The 20,776-nt window shown below is 37.4% G+C and overlaps 1 protein-coding gene across 3 annotated transcripts; it reads left to right on the top strand.

Moving 5' to 3' along the window:
- The first annotated feature begins 282 nt into the window (after positions 1–282).
- Positions 283–11,654, top strand: LOC106772757 (COP9 signalosome complex subunit 7). 3 transcript variants are annotated; one of them, XM_022784521.1, is made up of 9 exons: positions 283–668; positions 1,218–1,293; positions 7,013–7,101; positions 8,206–8,295; positions 8,484–8,528; positions 8,639–8,709; positions 9,179–9,314; positions 10,578–10,683; positions 11,170–11,654. In XM_022784521.1, exons 1-8 carry the CDS (start codon positions 507–509, stop codon positions 10,647–10,649), a joined length of 741 nt encoding a protein of 246 aa, XP_022640242.1. In that variant the 5' UTR covers positions 283–506; the 3' UTR covers positions 10,650–10,683; positions 11,170–11,654. The 3 variants fall into 3 exon arrangements, with proteins under 3 accessions (XP_022640242.1, XP_014514824.1, XP_014514823.1); XM_014659338.2 differs by having other exon boundaries at positions 285–668; positions 10,575–10,683; XM_014659337.2 differs by having other exon boundaries at positions 286–668; positions 10,595–10,683.
- Positions 11,655–20,776: the final 9,122 nt, after the last annotated feature.

Here is a 20,776-nt window from a genome sequence, read left to right as displayed (position 1 = left end):
ATATGAATGATAATCTCCATAAATATTCCTATAACAAAAAAAAGATAAATTAAATCACGTCAATTTTTCATAAATTAAAATTAATTTATAGAAACTTCTGTATGTTTTTTTTTTAATTTATCTATAAACTTATTTTAATTTTATAATTTAGTTATATTTTTCTCAATGCTTTATAAATCTTGATCATTTTTTTTCTTTCTAAATTATACTTTTCGACCAACTACGTTAGTCGTGGATAAATCTCTATGCTCATATACTCATCTTCCAGTTATTATATAATTTTACCTGTTATATAAGAGCCTGCCCTGTCACAGAAACATAGTAGTTTCTCTTCACCGGTTGGGGACTAAGGTCTCTCACTTTCGGAAAAACTCTCTAATTTACAAAAATATTCTAATCCTCGAATCCTCAGTCGAAACCCTAATCCCGAATCCTTCGATTTTTCCCTCAATTCCATCGTTTCTGCCCTTTTGAAAAAAACCCTAGTTTGTTCCTCGCTCTTAGAGATGGACATCGAGCAGAGGCAATCGGAGCTCATCGACCACTTCGTCAAGCGTGCTTCCGCGGTCTCCGACGCCGCTGCACTCGCCTCCGTCCTCGTCGAAGCCACTTCTCACCCTTCACTATTCGCTTTCTCCGAGATTCTCGCTCTTCCCAATGTTCTTCAGGTTCCTCCTGTCTCACTCTCTCGGCGTTTCTTCTCGTTTTCCACAACTTTGTTGTTGGTTTTATTTTGTAATCTATTCACGAATTGTCTTGTTTACTATCCAAAGTGACTGTTTATTGTGCGGGGAATTGAAAAAAGTATTGATTTCTTCTTAATTATCTTTTATTTTTTTAAAAAAAAATATTTTTTGCCATTTTTCTTCGCTGTGATTATTTTTGAAATTTTCATGTTCGTGGTAGACTTTTTTCTTTTAATTATATATTGTCAATGTCTTATTTGTTAAAACGGTTTTGGCTGCGAAATGAATCTATTATAGTTTTTGGGTACTGTATTAATGTTAATGTTTGTGGATGCCATTTTAATTTTTTTGACTATATAATGTAAATGTTTCATTTTGTTAAGGTGCATTCGGCTGTGAAATGAAATTGGGTGAATATGAAAGATTGTTCTGAGTGACATGGATACTAATATACTATGCTTTTTCTGTTTTGTTTTTCTGAACTAGTTCCAATATGTCTGCTCAATTTTTTATACTTGTGATTTGTTGCAGCTTGAAGCAACCGAGAATTCTGCTTTCCTTGATATGCTTCGGTTGTTTGCACACGGAACGTGGAGTGATTACAAGAGTAAGCCTATGAATTCGTCTTTCTGTTATTTTTTAGGTTTCCTCACTTCACTATTTTTTGATGGGTATTTTCCTCGATTATTGTCATGGAATAAAAGTTGTAATCTGTTAGAATGTGACAATTGAAGAGGATGTACTTACATAATGATTTAATTAAGTAATAATTAAGCCTGCATCCTCAATTCTTGTCATTCGTAATTTCTTTTTATGTCACGCCCCTTTCACTTTAAAGAAGCTAAATCTGATGCCTTTAGGTTTTAAATTGTGGTTGTAGTTGTTCTTTCATTGTGATTCTTGATATGGTGGATTAATGTGCCTGCGATTACTATTTTTGAGATCCCATAAAACCGATATTGTTTCTGAAATCATGACCGCTTACTGTTCTTTTTGAACCTTGACATCCTTAAAGCATCTCATGCTATTTTCATCGTAAAGGAATTTATGTACATGTGGACTATTGTTAAAATAGGTATTAAATATAGGCAGTTAGGAATTGCATTAGAAGATTTGATAGACCTTGGAGGGTTTATGAAAGGAGGAAGTGGAATAACTAGTGGCAGCTAGTTAGTTAGTAGAAGCCTAACTGTTTTTAAACAGTTAGAAAGGGGGGAAAGAGTCGTATTGTTTATTACCATATGGAACAGGAGTTTTTGGGAATTGTATTGTCAACAGGCCTTGTCCTGTGGAAGGGGTTAGGCCCCTGTATCATTGAGTGTATAAACCATTCTTTTGTCAATAATATTCAGTTTTGATCCATTTTTCTCGCTGTCTTGCTGTCTTTTGAGGGAAGGAGAGTGATCTTGTGATCAGGTTTCATTATCAGAAACCTATTAATTGGTTCGACCTGCTGGATCCAAATGGGAGAGGAGAAGGTAGCTCGTGATGGAGGGAAGAGTGGTGGCTGTCGAAGGGCATTTGGAGGTTGTCGAGATTGCGATGACCGAGACGAAGGCAAACACGGGGGCTTTGTGACAGGAGACAACGACAATACGTTAGGACATCCAAGCGATTTTGAAGGCGCTTGGAGAATGTAACAACAATCGCAAGGGCTAGCATCAGGATGAGAGGCAATCGTCGGTGAATGATAATGTGGGTGGACCCGACGACGAAAGGAGAAAGAGAGGAGATGGGAGCCCAGAAGGAATGGTCAATTGGGGGAAATGGGTCGAGTTGCAAATTTTTGAAAGGGGCGAACCATGGGTTTGGATAGGTAGAGCGGAGAAATTTTTCGAGGTACAGAGGGTGGCTGAAGAGGAAAAACTACAACTGGCTTTTATTAGTATGGAGGGTTACGTCGGAAATTGTTTTCGATTTTGGTGCAAGAAAACCAAGAACCATTCTAGGGATGGATTGAAGAGGGCTTTGGGAATTCGATTCGGGGGAGGAACATGGGGGACGGTTTATCAACCGAAGGGTGGTGGAGGAACTGGAGATGGCGGTAGTGGAGACCCAACCTTATATTGTAAGCCTCGGGAATGAACAAAAGAAGAGAATCAATGGTTGCTGTGAGCAGGTGGCATTGGAGTTGAGGGATGCAGAATTGTCGAACGATTTTACCTGTTCGAGCTTGGAGGAGTGGAGGTGATCCTCAGGGTGGAGTGGCTGGAGAAACTAGGAAAGGTGACGGTGGATTGGGGGAAGTTGACGATGATGTACCGACAAGGAGAGAAGGAAATAACAGTGAAGGGACCCCACATTGGAACAAAAAGTGGTGGGACCCAGGGCCTTAATAAAAATGGATAAAGTAGAAGCTTGGCTTATGGTATGGGAATTGGGCTCACTGGAGTCCAAGGAAAGTGCTCAGATTTATTTGGGCCTCACCGAAAAGCAAAAGAAAGAGATGGAGTTGCTTTTGGGCCAGCATGACGTGGTGTTCTCGGACCCTACGGGGTTGCCACCTAGCAGAGGGATGGTGCATCATATACTGCTTAAAGAGGGGATAGATCCCATCAATGTGAGGCCCTACCGGTACCCACATGTGATGAAAGGAGAAATATACAGCAGGTCGTCGAGATGCTTCGAACGGGGTGATCCGACCAAGCCACAACCTCTATTCGAGTCCTGTTATTTTGGTGAAGAAGAAGGACGGCAGCTGGCGCTTCTGCATAGACTACAGGGCACTCAATTGATACCGGTGATCGAGGAGTTGCTGGACGAGTTGAGAGGAGCTTCCTATTTCTTTAAGGTGGACTTGAAGGCTGGGTACCACCAAATTCGCATAGGTGAGAAGGATAAAGAGAAGATTGCGTTCTAGATGCACCAGGGGCACTACAAGTTCGTGGTGATGAAAGGAGAAATAGAACAACAAGTCGCCGAGATGCTCCGAACGGGGTGATCCGACCAAGCCACAACCCCTATTCGAGTCTTGTTATTCTAGTGAAGAAGAAGGACGACAACTGGTGTATCTGCATAGACTATAGGGCACTCAATCGAGTGACGGTGCCAGACAAATTTCCCATACCGATGATCGAGGAGTTGCTGGACGAGTTGAGAGGGGCTTCCTATTTCTTTAAGGTGGACCTGAAGGCTGGGTACCACCAGATTCGCATGGGTGAGAAGGATATAGAGAAGATTGTGTTCTAGACGCACCAGGATCACTACGAGTTTGTGGTGATGAAAGGAGAAATAGAATAGCAGGTCACCGAGATGCTCCGAATGGGGTGATCTGACCAAGCCACAACCCTATTCGAGTCCTCTTATTCTGTCGAAGAAGAAGGACGGCAACTGACGCTTCTGCATAGACTACAGGGCACTCAATCGAGCGACGGTGCCGGACAAATTTCCCATACCGGTGATCGAGGAGTTGTTGGACGAATTGAGAGGGGCTTCCTATTTCTTTAAGGTGGACTTGAAGGCTGGGTACTACCAGATTCACATGGGTGAGAAGGATATAGAGAAGATTGCGTTGTAGACGCACTAGGGGCACTATGAGTTCGTGGTGATGCCCTTCGAGCTCACCAACGCACCGACGACATTTTAGAGCGCAATGAACAACTTTTTCCAACCCTATTTACGAAAGTTCATTTATGTTTTCTTTGACGACATCTTAGTCTACAGTAGAACTTGGAGGGAGCATCTTGAGCATGTCGGAAGCATCCTTTCAACCTTGGAATGAGACCATTGGGTGGCTAACAGGAGAAAGTAAGTTCGGACAAACCCAAATTAAGTACTTGGGACATGTTATTTCGCACAGAGCGTGGAGATGGATGATGAGAAGATAAAGGGTGTCGAGTGGGAGAGGCCAAACACGGTGAAGAGCTTGAGGGGATTTTTGGGACTAACAGGGTATTACATAAGATTTGTCAAGGATTACGGCAAAATAGCTAAGCCGTTGATGGAACTGCTGAAGAAAGGAGGATTCACGTGGAATGAGAAGGCAGAAGAGGCCATGAACAAGTTGAAAAGGGTTATCACCATTGCACCAGTAATAGCCTTGCCCGATTTTAACCAACCCTTTCACATAGAATGCGACGCCTCAGGCAATGGGGTTGGAATTGTGCTGACCCAAGGGAAGAGACCACGGGCTTTCTTCAGTATAGCTCTCTCGGGGAGGACCTTTAGCAAATCAATATACGAGAAGGAGTTGATGGCGTTGGTAATGGCCATTCAACATCGAAGGCTGTATTTGCTGGGGCAGAAGTTTGTGGTGCACATCGACCAACGAAGCCTCCGGTATCTCCTTGAGTAGCGGATCACGATGTAAAAACAACAAAATTGGATTGCCAAGCTATTGGGATACGACTTCTAGATAATATACAAAGCAGGGGTAACGAACAAGGCAGCAGATGCTTTATCTCGAAGGAATGAAGGAGATGAAAACAAGGGGAACGAGTTGTGCGCGATAGCTAGGCCCTACTGGCAGGATTTTGAGGAGCTGGTGAAGGAGGTGGAGGAAGATGAGACTCTGAGGAAGATTAGGGATGACATCAAGAGGGATCCGAGCACCCACCCAACTTATACCTTGGAGTGAGAAAGGTTACATTATAAGGGATGAATGGTTATCTCAGCCAAATCAGTGTGGGTGCCTAAACTAATTGTTGAGTTTCACTTAACGCACACAGGGGCATTCGGGAATATATAGAACATACAAGAGGGTGGCCCAATCCCTATATTGGATTGGTATGAAGAAGGATGTAACAGACTTTGTAGCCAAATGTCTCGTTTGCCAGCAACATAAGTACTTGACGTCGTCACCCCAAGGATTACTACAGTCGCTTCCAATACCATATGCAATCTGGGAAGAGTTAAGCATGGATTTCATTGTTCGACTTCCTAAGTCGCAAGGATACGACTCCATTCTGGTAGTGGTGGATCGCTTGAGCAAGTATTCCCTTGGGTGGAATATTGGTATAACACCAGCTACCAAGGAGCAATTGGGTTTTGAGACGGTGTATGGAAGGCCCACTCCCTCGTTGCACCGGTTTATGCTAGGAGAGTCATTGGTCGAAGTTGTGAGCCAGGAGCTGTAGACCCGAGATGAAGCGTTGAGGCAACTGAAATTTCATTTGGAATCAGCCCAGGACAAGATGTTGAGACAAGCTAATAAGGGGAGAAGACTCGTGAATATAGAGGTGGGAGATTGGGTGTACCTGAAGATATGACCTCATCGGCAATCTTCCATGCCAACCCGTCTTCATCCCAAGCTAGCAGCAAGATACTTTGGGCCCTTTTAGATTATCCAGAAGGTGGGAGAAGTAGCCTATAAGCTCCAGCTACCTGAAACGACATGCATACATCCGGTCTTCCACGTGTCACAGTTGAAAAAGGCAATAGGGGAACAGGAAGTGGAGAGGGAGCTGCCCAGGGAATTGCAGGCGTAAGGTCCCTCATTTTGGCCCATCAAAATTCTAGGGCGAAGACAAACACAGAAGGGGGAGGAATGGGTGCAACAAATACTGATAGAGTGGCAAGAAGGAGGTCAAGATGTGGCAACATGGGAGGACGAAATATTCATCAAGGAGCAATACCCAGACTTCAACCTTGGGGACAAGGTTGATCTTCAGGTGGAGGGTATTGATAGACCTTGGAGGTTTTATGAAAGGAGGAATGACAGTTAGTTAGTTAGTTAGTAGAAGCCTAACTGTTTCTAAACAGTTAGAAAGGGGGGAAAGAGTCGTCTTGTATATAATATGGGTTATACCAGATGGAAGGGGTGTTTTTGGGAATTGTATAGTCAACAGGCCTTGTCCTGTGGAAGGGGTTAGGCCCTTGTATCATTGAATGTATAAACCATTCTTTTGTCAATAATATTCAGTTTTGATCCATTTTTCTTGCTGTCTTGCTGTCTTTTGAGGGAAGGAGAGTGATCTTGTTCAGGTTTCATTATCAGAAACCTATCAAGATTGCTATATGCTGTACCTATTAGCTGTTTACTTAGCATTAATTGTCTAGATACTTTAATGTAATTTTCGTCTGTAAATAACAAAAATCAGCTGAGAGATAATAAATCTCTTAAGCTCTTTTTCTCATATGTTCAATCTTAAGTCTTATAAAAGGTATAGAACCCTGGTTAGTGGCATATTTTGCAATTTATGATTTATAACAGTTAGATCATGCTAATTCTGAACTCCACTAATTGTGATATATAAGCTTTTCACGTTGGTTGCCAATTTAAATAATATCATTTGGGAAGTTTGTAAATATATCCTTATCTTTGCGTTGCCAGTCTGTATATGTAAAAAGAAATAAAATGTGTATTGAAAGGTTTACATGACTTGCAGGTAATGCTGACCGTTTACCACAATTGATACCTGATCAGATCCTCAAGCTTAAGCAACTTACCGTTCTTACGCTTGCTGAAACACACAAGGTGCCTTGATAACACAAAGTTATTGGTTATCTTGTTTTGCAGTTTTTGCTTGACTTGTTTACCTAGGGTTGTTAACTGATCCAATTGAATCCCATAGTCACTAACAACTGGCATATGCTAGTTTAGATAACTTGCATATTTATTTATTTTTCGAACTAGTTTTGTTATAAGTGGAAGTTGATTTCTATTTCATAGGTTTGTCTCAGTTACTTGTTTTAGCTTGGGAATTCTGTTGAAAGATTAATTCTCTTGGCTAATAGAGTGGTTCAAAGACCTAAATTGAGATGGCTATATTCTGCTGCTAGTCTTAACTGTTTAGATTATGCTTTCTCATTGTTTAATATTTACAGTTTTATTTAGAAAGAGGAGGTATCCATGTTGGTTTGGGATCCCATGGTTGTTTCACGAAATCTTTAATATGTGGAGACATTGGGCAAACCTGTTGGATTCTTTACTCTCCTTTGTGTTTTTGGGCTTGCTTTGCTCGCACCCTATATGTTCCTTCGTTCTTTTCTGTTTGAGGTTTTTTTATTTTTATTTATTTTTATTTTTTTTTTGCTTTAGAAAAAGGGAAATATTCTCACGAGAGTTGAACATACATCAGTTTAAGGTGTCCTGAATTTTTCATAGATTTGCTTGTGGCACCATCTTATTTTTAATTTATGTATTGTATATGTTATTTACCATCATCCTGTGTTTTTTACTCAGTGATAAATTTGCTTTAAATCCATCATACTCGAATTCATATATTTTATTTGTTTCACTACTAGGCAGCCCTTTCTTAGTCAGTTGTGTTAGCATTGTGCATTTACTTTGATACAGTTTGCAACTCTTGCACCTTTATGGTGCCCACTTTGCCCCTAGATGTATTGCGTGATTATGTTGTTTGTGGTCTCTATGTGGTGTTTTGCCCACTGTTGTTTAAAGGTTTAACTCCTTGAGTTTTATGTAGAGGATAGTTTCATCTAATTTATCAATTTAAATATATGTTATACTTTCATAGAACTAAGTGCTTGATTAACACCCAAAAGTTTCTTTCTCCATTTTTTCTGTTTCTAGTGTCCTTGTCTTGAATCAGCTCTTACAAAATCAATTGTTTTTCAGGTATTACCCTATGACCAATTGATGCAGGAGTTAGATGTGACAAATGTTCGTGAACTTGAAGATTTTCTAATTAATGAATGCATGTATGCGGTAGGCATCATTCCAAACCAGAGAGTATTTAATGCTTTCCTGCTATCCACACAATCATTATTACCACTGTTTAATTTTTATCTTGTCTTTTTCTACAATGATTGATATAATTATGTTAATAAATTGGTTGCTTGAAACGATATTTGATGAATGACAGACAAGATTTCTAATTTTGTTGCTCTCATCAGGGAATAGTCCGAGGAAAGTTGGATCAATTGCGTCGGTGCTTTGAGGTCCTTGCTCATCTTCATCATCTGTTATTGTATTTAATTGTATTTTGATCCATTTCTATTTTTCCATTTAATGCCTATTAGAAGTTTACCTGATTTAAGTGTGATTTCAGGTCCAATTTGCAGCAGGGAGGGACTTGAGGCCTGATCAACTTGGGAATATGATCCAGACTCTCTCTAACTGGTAATCTCTCTTTTTCAAGTGGGGGCCTGAATAATTTGTAATCATGTGGATGTTATTTATTAAGTCAATTACCGATTCTTGGAAAAATCATGTGAAATTTTAAATTTCTATGTTTGATATTAAGCTTGTTTTTGATGCTGGATGACTTGAATATCAATAGAACTTGATCAACACTTAAAGCCTTGAATTTTTGGACTATGATCACTGTATAAAAATATCCAAGTCTGTTTAGCATCTAATCTTTAGTTGAAAGTTGGTTTAAAGTTCCTATTATCTACTTGTCACAAATTTAATTTTGTATTTTATATACATTTTTTGATACTGAAATTTGTGTTTGAATATTCTATTTCTTGCTTCTTTCGTTCAGAATATCTCAATTTGGTATTTTATACACAGTGCTAGTTTTTGGGATGTAATGTTTATTGTTTATCTTTGAAATACTAAAATTAAATATGAATGGGAAACATAGGTTGTCTACCTCAGAAAGTCTGCTTGTTTCAATCCAAGAGAAGATCAAATGGGCAGATGCTATGAGTGAAATTGACAAGAAGCACAGGAAGGATGTGGAAGAGAAGGTGGAAGAAGTAAAAAAGTCTATTTTCAAGGTGGGTTGGATTTATTTTTATGCCTTTTAACATTTTTACAGATGAGAAAATTTCTGAGAGAAAATTGTTTGCATATAATTTCATTCTTGTATCGAATGTGTTGAAAAATTCGTTTATCCTTATAGATATTAAACACTTGGAAGGAGAGAAACATTGAACTGAAACTGTGTGTTTTTAAGACAGTAGGGATGTTTTATTTATATTGAGAAAAAAGTAATTAATACAATAGAGGAGATGTAATACCTTCTAATAACTAAGATATGAGATTGGAATGAACAAATAGAAATGTGTCTAATAATACACATATAGATATTCTTGATTATATAGAATCAGTTCCTTATTTGTATAATTGTAATAGTGTATCTGTGTTCTGAATTGGTGTTTGATTATTTACTGATATATAATGCAAGCTGGAACTCCATTCCCTACGCTATTTTCTAAATTGCCAACACTGCTCTACCCGAGGTTATAATGACAGAGGGAAACAATTTTTTGTTAATAAAGTAATTCCCATTTAAATGTATTCATGACTAAAACTTTGAGGGGCCATTGTGTTGCACAAACAGAATTCATTATTCTTTAATAATCAAGCTACAACGTTTTGAGGTTAGCTTATGGATCACACACAACCATGGCTTCCTGTCTTGTATTAAATTCTAATATAGGCCTTTTACCTCTAAATCTCTGAGGTTTGGCTGATAACTTTTCCTTGTCTCCTTTATCTCTATTTTTTTTACCATCCTTCATCTCATCGTCGTTACACTCTTTATTTTATGCTTCTATGGGCTTTCTTCATACATGCTTAAATTACTTATGATGAGACCTTACTATTTTATCTTGTATCTAATAATTGTATTTCTAATATTCCTATTGAACACCTGTCATTGACTGGAGATATGATTAAAGTATATTGTAAATAAGTGAGTGCAAACTTCACTTTACATGCTGAATTTGTGGGGTTAAATTTGATTAAAATCCACTTCCTAGAAGGATAAGAGAGTGGTACCATCCTCTGTGACCTGTTTTGTCATTAATTCTATCAACGCTTCTATAACTGCTTATCCATTAATCTTTTCATCAAACAACATTTTATGTGTTTAGCCATGTATAGGTGCTGCTGTGTGCTGCATTGATCTTATGTTTGGTTTTGGAGTTGTATTAAATAGTGTAGAAGTATCTGCCTTAATTATATACATAATTGCCTGCTGTTCTTTATGGTTGGAATATATTGGTCGACGTGTCTTACTTACTTCGTGGCAGAAGTTACACACTGTAAGCAGGCCGACATCGACTTCAGAGGCCATGAGGAGATCTGCTCTGAATCTGGTGGAGTGATGGATTATGAAGAAGATCGAAGCCGACCAAAGAGGTAATTTGAAAAAACCGTGTTACAACCAAGTATTTGATCAGATGCCCTAATCAAAAATTGATTTTCTAAGTTAACCATCATTGTTCTTGAACTACAAGTTTGACATGGATATGATTGGCACTTTTGTTTGTCTGTCTATACCTTAAATGTGTCTGCATATTGAAGTGTATTCATATTAGCAATAGGAATATAGATTAGATATGGCTTTGTAAATGTATTGTTCTGTAGGCGTCTAGTTTAATCTAGAATACAATTGATTTGTCATTTTTTCTTTTTGAAAAAGTTAAAAAGAATATTATTAAACCAAATTCCAAGTTTAGAGACAAGATTTGTCCATTTGAGCAAACCAGAGCAATATAAATAACAGACTCCCCGCATACAACCGCCTGATGTATCAGATATGCAAAAGTCTAGAAACATGTGTATTTAGTTTATGATTTCCATATATTCTATCATAAGACTTATTATAGGTTGAAAAATTTGCAGGAGGCGGCATCCAATATCTTGAAGATTGTAGTAGATAAAGGAGCTCATTGGATGAGTTCTTTAGTTGCTTGCCTGACTTTTATTCATGGCATGCGTCCACAGAGGGGAATCAGCTTTTGCAGACAAGTATATCTCATCGATATTACTCGTCTGTCACACCACAAAGCAAGATAGGAACAAGGAGAAAAAAAGGGGGAAACCTGTTAATTTCTTCGAGGTTGCACTTAGGAAATTGATGGTGTTTCTCGAACCATTTTAATCTAATACTGAGTTGGCAAGAACAAGCTGAGATGGTGGTGCGGCTTTTTATTTTTGGGTTGCTGAATTTATACACTATTTTCTTTTGTATTATGCTTCATATATGCTGCTTCAATTGCATTGCTATGCTTTTATTTTTTTGGGTGGTTGGTCTCCATCGTATGAATCTACTGCTGATGCTTATGAATTTTTTGGTTAAGAAATTGAAGGGAGAGGAGAGGATGAAATTATATTTTGTACTTTTCAGGGTTCATTTGACATAAAAGGTAAACTTAAGGAATAAATCTATATTATTTATATATTATTAATTAAATCAGATCCTGTTTTTGCGAGGACAAAGTTTTCACCTTTTTATGTATAAAATGATTAAATTATTCTTTTTTATTCAAATCAGTCCTTTTTATTTTTTTTGTAAAGAAGAGGATGAACAAATTATGTTTTTATTTTATTTTATTCATTTCCTTCTCATCTCAACTTTATCTGTTCCGAACCAAACTAATAAATTTATTTATTTTTCTTTTAATTTATCCTATTTTTCTTGTCTCTTTTAAATACAAATTTAGGATAAGAATACCTTGCTAATATTCTTGTTTAGCATATGCAAAACAGGAACTGTGCGAGTCTAAACTTTGAAGTATAATCAGAAAAATTTAGTGGAATGTATGTTTTTATAAAATATTAATTTATTTAGAAGTATTTTATTACCATTTATAACAAAGTCTGTGATATATGTAAATAAAAATGGGTAGTGGTTTAGTTGTTGATGTACAATACTAGAGTGGGAGGGAGGGGCCACTTTGGTGTTTGGGCTAGCTGTTTCAGTAAAATAATACTACCAGGTTAATGGGTATTGCTCCTTCCGTCATCCATGTGTTTCCTCCACTTTCTCACTGATTATTTTATTTCAAAAATACTCTTCATCTTTTTAATATTTTTTTATTTATTTTAAAAACATTCTATATCTCTATTATTTCTATTGTTGTTTTGCCTCCACCAAGATTTCCAAATCAAGGTTAAGCCATTGTTATCAGTTGGCCAGTGGGTAAAAACCATGTTTAGCAAAAATAGTGTATGTAAAAGAAAGTTCTTTGAAAGATGAAGCCAACCAACCTGAAGTATGGGACAAAGAAAAACATTAGACAACCTTACATTTTTAACTTCTCGTAACAAAGAGATAGTTTCTCCTTCTGCACTAAAACTCACCACTCTCCACGGACTTACTCCTTCAAGTTCTCCCTCTCATTCATTATCCTCTGTCAATACAAACCACCATTCTTCCTCCTACTTCTTTTCTCTCTTACACCACCAACTTCCTTACGCTCAAAACAAACTCAACTTACCCTCACACCTTTTCTTCCACCACTCAACATAAGACCTATTTTCCTCTTTTTAAATTTTTAAAAACGCTTCTTTGACACCAAAATTTTGATAGTCTTGATAATGCCACGTGGCGATTGTCAATTGAGCGAAATTTAAAAAATAAAATGAAATGTTTTGTGATTAAGTAGGGGAAATTTTGGAAGGGAAAAGAAATGAAAATTCATTTTGTGGTTTCTTTCATTCGCAGGTTTTTGTTCATCTCTCTCGTTTTGTCATCACCCACGTATCACTCATCTCTCGCTCATCTCTCTCATTCTCTCATCACTCTCGTATCACTCTCTCGCGTGGTCTGAGTTCTCACTCATATCACTCTCTCTCACGTTGCCCGAGCATTGTTGTGGGTGTCTTGTGCATTGTCGCTGGTGCGCCGTTGAAGCTCTCTACCATATTACTCTTGTGCGTTCTGCTTGTGTTGTTATTTATTCGTAAGTTGAACTGCTTGAACACTAACCTAATCTCCAGTAGAGAGGTTTTCTTCTTTCGTGAAACCTAATGATTTTGTGGACATTGTTATGACTGCAGGTCCAATGGCATCCGAAAAACCTAGTGTAAGATTAAATGTAAATTTTATTCCGTATGGATGATGTTTATCCTCCTGCTGTTAGTATTTATTCTATTTTTGTTAATGTTTTGTAGTGGCGCCTTCATATTTCCATGGATTCAACAACCGTTCTTGAAATGAATAGGTTACTGCGAGACCCTCATATAGAGTGTATTAGGATGACCCCTTTTAAGTGGTGCTTGAACATTTTAAACCCTATTGAGGTGAATTTAAAATTATTGAAGGTGATGGTTAAACGATGGGCTGGCAATGATGTTAGTTTTCGGGTTTGTCAACAAGTGGTTCCATTTACTGTTTTTTATGTCTTCATGGCGACATGTTTAGATATAGGTGGTCTAGATGTTCCTTTTGATGAATGTGTAGTTGGATTGGTTAGTCAGATGTTTAATCCCAAAACCACTACAAAGAAGGAGGTGATTGACATGTTTTATTTGATTGCCCGTGATGAGGAGATACAGGTTGATGTAGTGTGTAGGTTGTACATATTAGTTTGTTTAGTTTCATTTTATTTTCCTAGGAAATCTTTTTATGTTTCTAACATGCCTTGTGCAGTGTTAGATGACTTAGATAGTTTATGTTTGTACGATTGGGCTTCTTGCGTACATAAACACATTGTACAAAATTTAAATAAATGTATGAAGAAAATTATGTCTGGACGAATCTCCAAGTCACTAAGTCTTAGTGGGAATGTTGTTGTGTTGTAGGTAACATGATTTACTGAATAATCTAGTTTGAAAGCATTTTAAAAATTGGGTAACTGTTTCTTTTGATATTTTAAGGCTTGGGCGGTGGAAAGATTGTCTTTGCACGGTCATTCTTCTCACAGGAGGTTACCGCGCATATGGCGATGGTTCCCTTATATGGAGAAGAAAAAAACAATTGAAAATATCTTTAAGAACGGAGACGTAAGTCTTTCTAAGTGTGTTTAAAATATTTTTGTTAATATTCATGTATATATTTCACTAATGTTGTTCTTTGAGTTTGTTATAGTTAAATTTGGAGTGGTACGTAAGTAAGAATGATCGTCATATCCCTGAACTATGTATTGCATTCCACATTCATGACGGAGGGGTGGGTGAAGGTGAAGGATCGACTCCTGAACCATCTAGGCTTGCGGATACAAATGATGATAGCTCCAATGATGGCACGTGGGAAGCAGGTGCTGAGGAGATAATGATGACAACTGATAACGGTAATTCTTACCATTATCTGTGATGCAATTTTCTTACCAAATCATCTCTCTTGAAGCTTGAAACATTCTTAATCCTCTCTTTTTATCTACCTTTGTTAATAGGTTTAGAATAGGTTAAACATAGAAGTTTTCATCACTAATTCTTCAAGTTTTGTAGGAAATTTGTGTGCTTTGGAGGAGCATCCAAACTATCAAGAGTAGGAGCCCAAGAAGAGCTACAGGAGCAAGCAGATCTGCAGAAAAAGAGAAAAAGATGCAGTGTAGAATAATCGGGCCTGGCCCCCAGAAGGGGGCTAGGGCGCCCTTTGCTTCACTGTTTCACCTAGAACTTGGCGCCTGGGCGCCCCAAAAGGGAGATGAACGCCCTTTGCTTCGCTGTTCTTGCTTAATCATGGCGCCCGGGCGCCCTAGAAGAGGGGGGCTGGGCATGACTTTTGCTGACATGGCACCCTAGACCTATTTAAGGCTTCCATGCAACGAGGGTGCCATCTTCTATGCGGCTGAAGCTTGAAAACACCCTTTTGGACTTGTGAGAGCTGATTTTGGGCAGTGGGAACTCTCATTTCTCCTTCCTTGGGTCTTCATCTCTTCCATTTTCTTCTATTGTAAGCTCAAGCTCTCCATGACTATGGAGAGCTAAGTTCTTTTTGTTGGGGAATGATGTAATCTATGAAACTCTTTTGTAGATGCACTTGTTTTGAATGAATATAAGCTTCTTTCATTATTTGCTAGTGTTTAATTCCTTTGCTTAAAGCTTGTTGTGACTTGATGAACCATAACATGATTCTAGGGTTTGCTTAATGTTGGGAAATGTTGTGTGAACCTTGAACTAGACTAAACACCTAAGGGAAATTGTGTCTAGGGATAGAGCTTGGACCCTTAGTTGTCTTAATTGTGTCTAGGGATAGAGCTTAATGTCTTAACATAATATATTAACTTAAATACAACACCTAAGTCATCAAAATCATCTTAATATTAAAATATTAAATTATTTTGTACACATATTTCACTTAAAATTACATATGGAAAACTATTACCCATGCCTCATTCACGCTGCTTCTACAACTACTACACATCCCACTCAAATTATTTAACACTCATAATATATTTTTTTCTAAAATTCCAAACGGTAAAACCCATCCAAAATTTAAACCTTTCTTTCCATTCATAAAATATTCACATACACCACGTAAATCTCGTGCAACATAAATAAAATCCTTGTAGGATTAGTTGACACAACTCTCATCTTCACTATAACAAGACACTCCCCAGACTTGCATCCTTTACGCATAACACACTCCGAGTACATGATAATACAACACCGTCAAAATGAACCATGACATAAAAACAAAAGAAAACCCATCATCAAAGCAACGTCTAACATAACCGAAAACAATTATCACAACTACAACAACGAAGCTAAAACGTCAACACACCTTACCCTACATACACAAGATAATTCTTATCACTCCCCTTACAATGATGCACAAGCAAAGTACAAATATTATACCACATCACAAAATATTTCCCTATAACATAAAAACACTTATCAAAACCCCAAACAAATCATGTGTTACAATATAACCGGTTCCTCCCCTTACCTGGTTTCGTACTATTTTTTGTTTCCAAAATCACCAAGAAAGCTTCACAACGTCACCAATGATTCTCCTATTTTTGATGCCCGTTCTCTGCTCTATTTTCTCCCAGAAAACGTCTTTTCTCTCCCTTATATTTCAAATTTTCGTTTTTTGCTTTTAGGGTAACAAAATGTTAACTCCTTTTTACTCTTATCCTTTTTATCCTCTTCTATTCTATCTCTATGTTTTTAGTTTTGATAAAATCTCCCAGTTTATATTTAAAATCACTAAAATTTCCTCTCTTATTCTCTCTTAACTAATTTTTAAAATATCATCAACCACCAAATCTTTTTAAAATCTACAATATATAATAATGATTTTCTCAAAAATATAATATTTCTTTTAATCTTTAAACCCACCAAGATTATATCTCTTTTAACTAATTTTTAAAATAAAAACAACTAAATCTTCTAAAAGATTTACATAATATTATTTTATTAAATATCCAGATTATTTAATTTGCATACTTTTCCTTTTTACACCCTCTCTTAATTTCTACACCGGTTAAATAAAAGTAAAAGACCGTTTTGCCCGTAGGCAAAAATATAAAAATAAAGAAATAACATAAAAATCATGTTCTAACAAAATTATAAACTCAAGAACACTAATCTCCAAACAAAATTCAAAGTCTCAAAATTACTTTATTTTTAAAACTCCTATTTTCCCGGATCTTACACATTCCATATCATTTCTAATCATTTCACCTCTTAGTGTTTTGACCACAAGAATTTCAATATTTTACTTTTGCATTATGCTTATTTTCATTGCACCAACTCACATTAAATGGAATCATTTGTTAGTCTAAATTAGTTAGACAATTATACGATAGTAAAGTGTTATTCGAGTCTCTTGGGATACGATATCTGGTCTTACCGGTTTATTATTTGAATGATTTGATACGCTTGCCGATGAGTTAACAACAACCAATTCTGAACTAATGTTATTGAGTGCCAAAATTGCAAGCCTTACGAGGGAGTTAATGGACCTTCATTAATTTCCTATCTATAATGATGAAGTTGCATTTGGTCATCATGAAGAAGGTGTTGGTGTAGGTGATGAACAATATGGTGGTGGAGATGATGAGCACCCTATAGGGGATGAAGAAGCACCACCTGAACATCACAAAGCTGTAGCATCTGAGCATCGTCCTGATTATGTTGATGTTGATGATGGTGACAATGATGATGAAGGGGAGGTACCATTGGCAATGCCCCCTATCCGCAATTTTGCTGGTGATCCAACCGCCGATGTCGACGCTGACCAATTGATGGGTGTCGCAGCCCATGTAAATTTTGATGAGTTGCTCCAGCGTAAGAAATGCAGAATCCGTGAATCGGTAGAAGATTGTTCCAGCAGAGGTGATAGTTGATGCAATGTGGAGTTGATGTATGGTTGAAGATCTATATGTAAGGGAGAGCTAGCTTCAGACGACTTTCATGAACTGGAAGAAAGCTAGGAGATGGAGAAAAGATCAGAGAATGTGGCTTTGGGCAAAGTATCTCTCGGCTGAAAGAATGAATCAACAAAGAAGAAAAATTCTCATAGATTTCCAAAGTGATTTACAATAGTGATGCCATGAATTTATAATGGATTCACAAGGCATGTGCGTGAGTGATGATCTCCATGATTCGTGGATCTATTGCCACGTGGTACAAGCAAGAAATTCCCATGTGGGTCTAGAAAGAAAACATGACAAACACGGATTACATGTGCTTGAAATTATGCATACAAAGCTATGGTGATGTTTAGTAAAAGTNGAGGGGTGCGCCAGCAATGTTGATGGTCAATTTGACAATTCTGCCCCTTTGTCTTGAGTCTTTATATTCCATGCAAAGTGAAGGAAAAGAACCTGCCCAGTTGTACTCATGTCTTGCAATTCTTGTTGAAGCTTCCTTGCCATACTTCTAGTAATGGGTCCATGACCTAAGTCATCATCTCCTCCCCCTTGAAGAGGATTTGTCCTCAAATCCAGATCATCATCTGAGTTAAAACCTGCAAAAGGACGAAGATTAGAAACATTAAAAGTAGAATGGACACCATAGTCTGATGGAAGGTCTAACTGATAAGCATTGTTGTTGACCTTCTTAAGGATTTTAAAAGGACCATCTCCTCGAGGACTTAATTTGGACTTCCTTTGAAGAGGAAATCTTTCCTTTCTAAGGTGAAGCCAAACTAAGTCACCTTCATTGAAAATGACTTCCTTTTTACCCTTATTGTTGTACTTAGCATATCTCTCACTTTGTTGTTGTATTTGATTGCTAATCCTCTCATGAAAAGTTTTAATAAATTTGGATTTAGAGATTCCCTCTTGATGAACAAATTCATTTGAAGAATGTAAGGGAATTAAATCCATAGGTGTGAGAGGATTAAACCCATATACAGCTTCAAAAGGAGAAACTTTAGTAGTTCTATGAACTACCCTATTATAAGCAAACTTCACATGTGGAAGGTACTCATCCCAAGATTTGTGGTTACCCTTAAGGACTACTCTCAACAAAGTGGATAGAGATCTATTTACTACTTCAGTTTGACCATCTGTTTGAGGATGGCAAGTAGTAGAAAAAGAGAGCTTAGTTCCTAATCGAGACCATAAGGTTCTCCAAAAGTGACTAAGAAATTTTGAATCTCTATCAGAAATAATGACTCGAGGTAGACCANGGAGTCGAACCACATCTCTAAAGAATAACCTAGCCACATTGCTTGCATCATCTATCTTATGGCAGGGTATAAAATGAGCCATTTTACTAAAACGATCCACCACCACAAAGAATCAAAACCCTTGGAAGTTTTTGGAAGTCCTAAAACAAAGTCCATGCTAATATCTTCCCAAGGAGTTGAAGTAATTGGCAAGGGAGTATAGAGACCATGAGGCATTGCTCTAGATTTGGATGCTAAACAAGTAATGCACTTAAAACAATGTCTTTGAACCTTTCTTCTCATGTGGGGCCAAAAGAATTTCTCTTTTAGCATGCTTAAGGTTTTATCTACCCCAAAATGCCCCATCAATCCTCCCTCATGTATTTCTTTGACAAGGAGTTTTCTGTGTGAACCTTGGGGTATACAAAGTTTGCCTTCTTTAAAAAGGTACCCCTCCTTCACATAGAACCCTCCTTGTGGTTTTTGCAAACATTCATCATACAAGGTGGCAAACTCACTATCTTGAGCATACAATGTTTTTATGTTATCAAACCCAAGAATTTGAGCTCCTAGAGTGGCTAGTAAAACATGCTTTCTTGACAAAGCATCCGCCACTATATTAGACTTTCCTTTCTTGTATTTGATAACATAAGAAAATTGTTCAATAAATTCTAGCAACTTAGCATGTCTCTTTTGCAACTTGTGTTGACTCTTTAAGTATTTTAGTGATTCATGATCACTATGAATGATAAATTCCTTAGAAACAAGATAATGTTCCCAAGTTTGAAGAGCCCTCACAAGAGCATAGAGTTCCTTGTCATAGGTGGGGTAGTTACAAGAAGCACCATGAAGTTTCTCACTAAAATATGCAATGGGATGTCCTTCTTGTAATAACACAACACCTATTCCAAATCCAGAAGCATCACATTCTAACTCAAAAGTTTTGGAAAAATTTGGTAAAGCTAGAATGGGTGCTTGAGTGAGCTTCTCTTTGAGTAGCTCAAAAGCTTTTTGTTGTTTTTATCCCCAATGGAATGTAACATCTTTTTTCACCAACTCATTGAGAGGTGAAGCAAGACTGGAGAAGTTAGGTACAAATCTTCTATAAAAACTTGCCAATCCATGAAAACTCCTAATTTCTCCTACATTCTTTGGGGGTGGCCAATCTTAGATGGCCTTTATTTTCTCAGGATCCACATGAACCCCATCTTTAGTGACTACAAAACCAAGAAAGATGACACTATCAACACAAAAGGTGCATTTGTCAAGATTTGCAAACAATTTATTGGTTCTAAGAATTGTTAAGACAACTCTCAAATGTTTTTCATGATTTTGCAAGTCTTGACTATATACTAAGATGTCATCAATATAAACAACTACAAACTTCCCAATGCAATCCCTTAGAATATGATTCATAAGTCTCATGAATGTACTTGGGGTGTTAGTAAGACCAAAAGGCATCACTAACCACTCATATAACCCAAACTTAGTCTTAAAAGCAGTTTTCCACTCATCACCCTTTTTTATTCTTATTTGGTGATATCCACTTTTAAGATCTACCTTTGAGAAAATTTGAGCCCCATGCAATTCATCCAACATATCATCAAGTCTAGGGATGGGATGTCTGTATTTTATTGTGATGTTGTTGATAGCCCTACAATCACAACACATTCGCCATTTACCATCCTTTTTGGGCACCAACAACACAGGTACAACACATGAGCTTAAGCTCTTTTGAACCCAACCCTTGTCTAGCAAGTCTTGTACTTGTGACTTAATATCTTTTGTTTCTTGGGAAATCGTCCTATAGGCAGGCCTATTAGGAAGAGTTGCCCCTGGCATAAAGTCAATTTGATGTTCTATTCCCCTTAAAGGTGGAAGCCCAATAGGAATGTCCTTGGGAAATAGATCATCAAATTCTTTCAAAAGATTTTGGATTGA

This window comes from Vigna radiata, chromosome 8 (assembly GCF_000741045.1).
Source record: "Vigna radiata var. radiata cultivar VC1973A chromosome 8, Vradiata_ver6, whole genome shotgun sequence".
Taxonomy (NCBI): Eukaryota; Viridiplantae; Streptophyta; class Magnoliopsida; order Fabales; family Fabaceae; genus Vigna; species Vigna radiata.
This window is presented reverse-complemented; position numbering and strand designations above follow the sequence as displayed.

Bases quoted from the DNA above. Each gene is read 5' to 3' on its own strand.
- LOC106772757 (XM_014659337.2), top strand. From the start codon at position 507: ATGGACATCGAGCAGAGGCAATCGGAGCTCATCGACCACTTCGTCAAG. The intron at 8,296-8,483 runs GTAGGCATCATT...TGCTCTCATCAG, and splicing joins TTAATGAATGCATGTATGCG to GGAATAGTCCGAGGAAAGTT. The intron at 8,529-8,638 runs GTCCTTGCTCAT...GTGTGATTTCAG, and splicing joins AATTGCGTCGGTGCTTTGAG to GTCCAATTTGCAGCAGGGAG.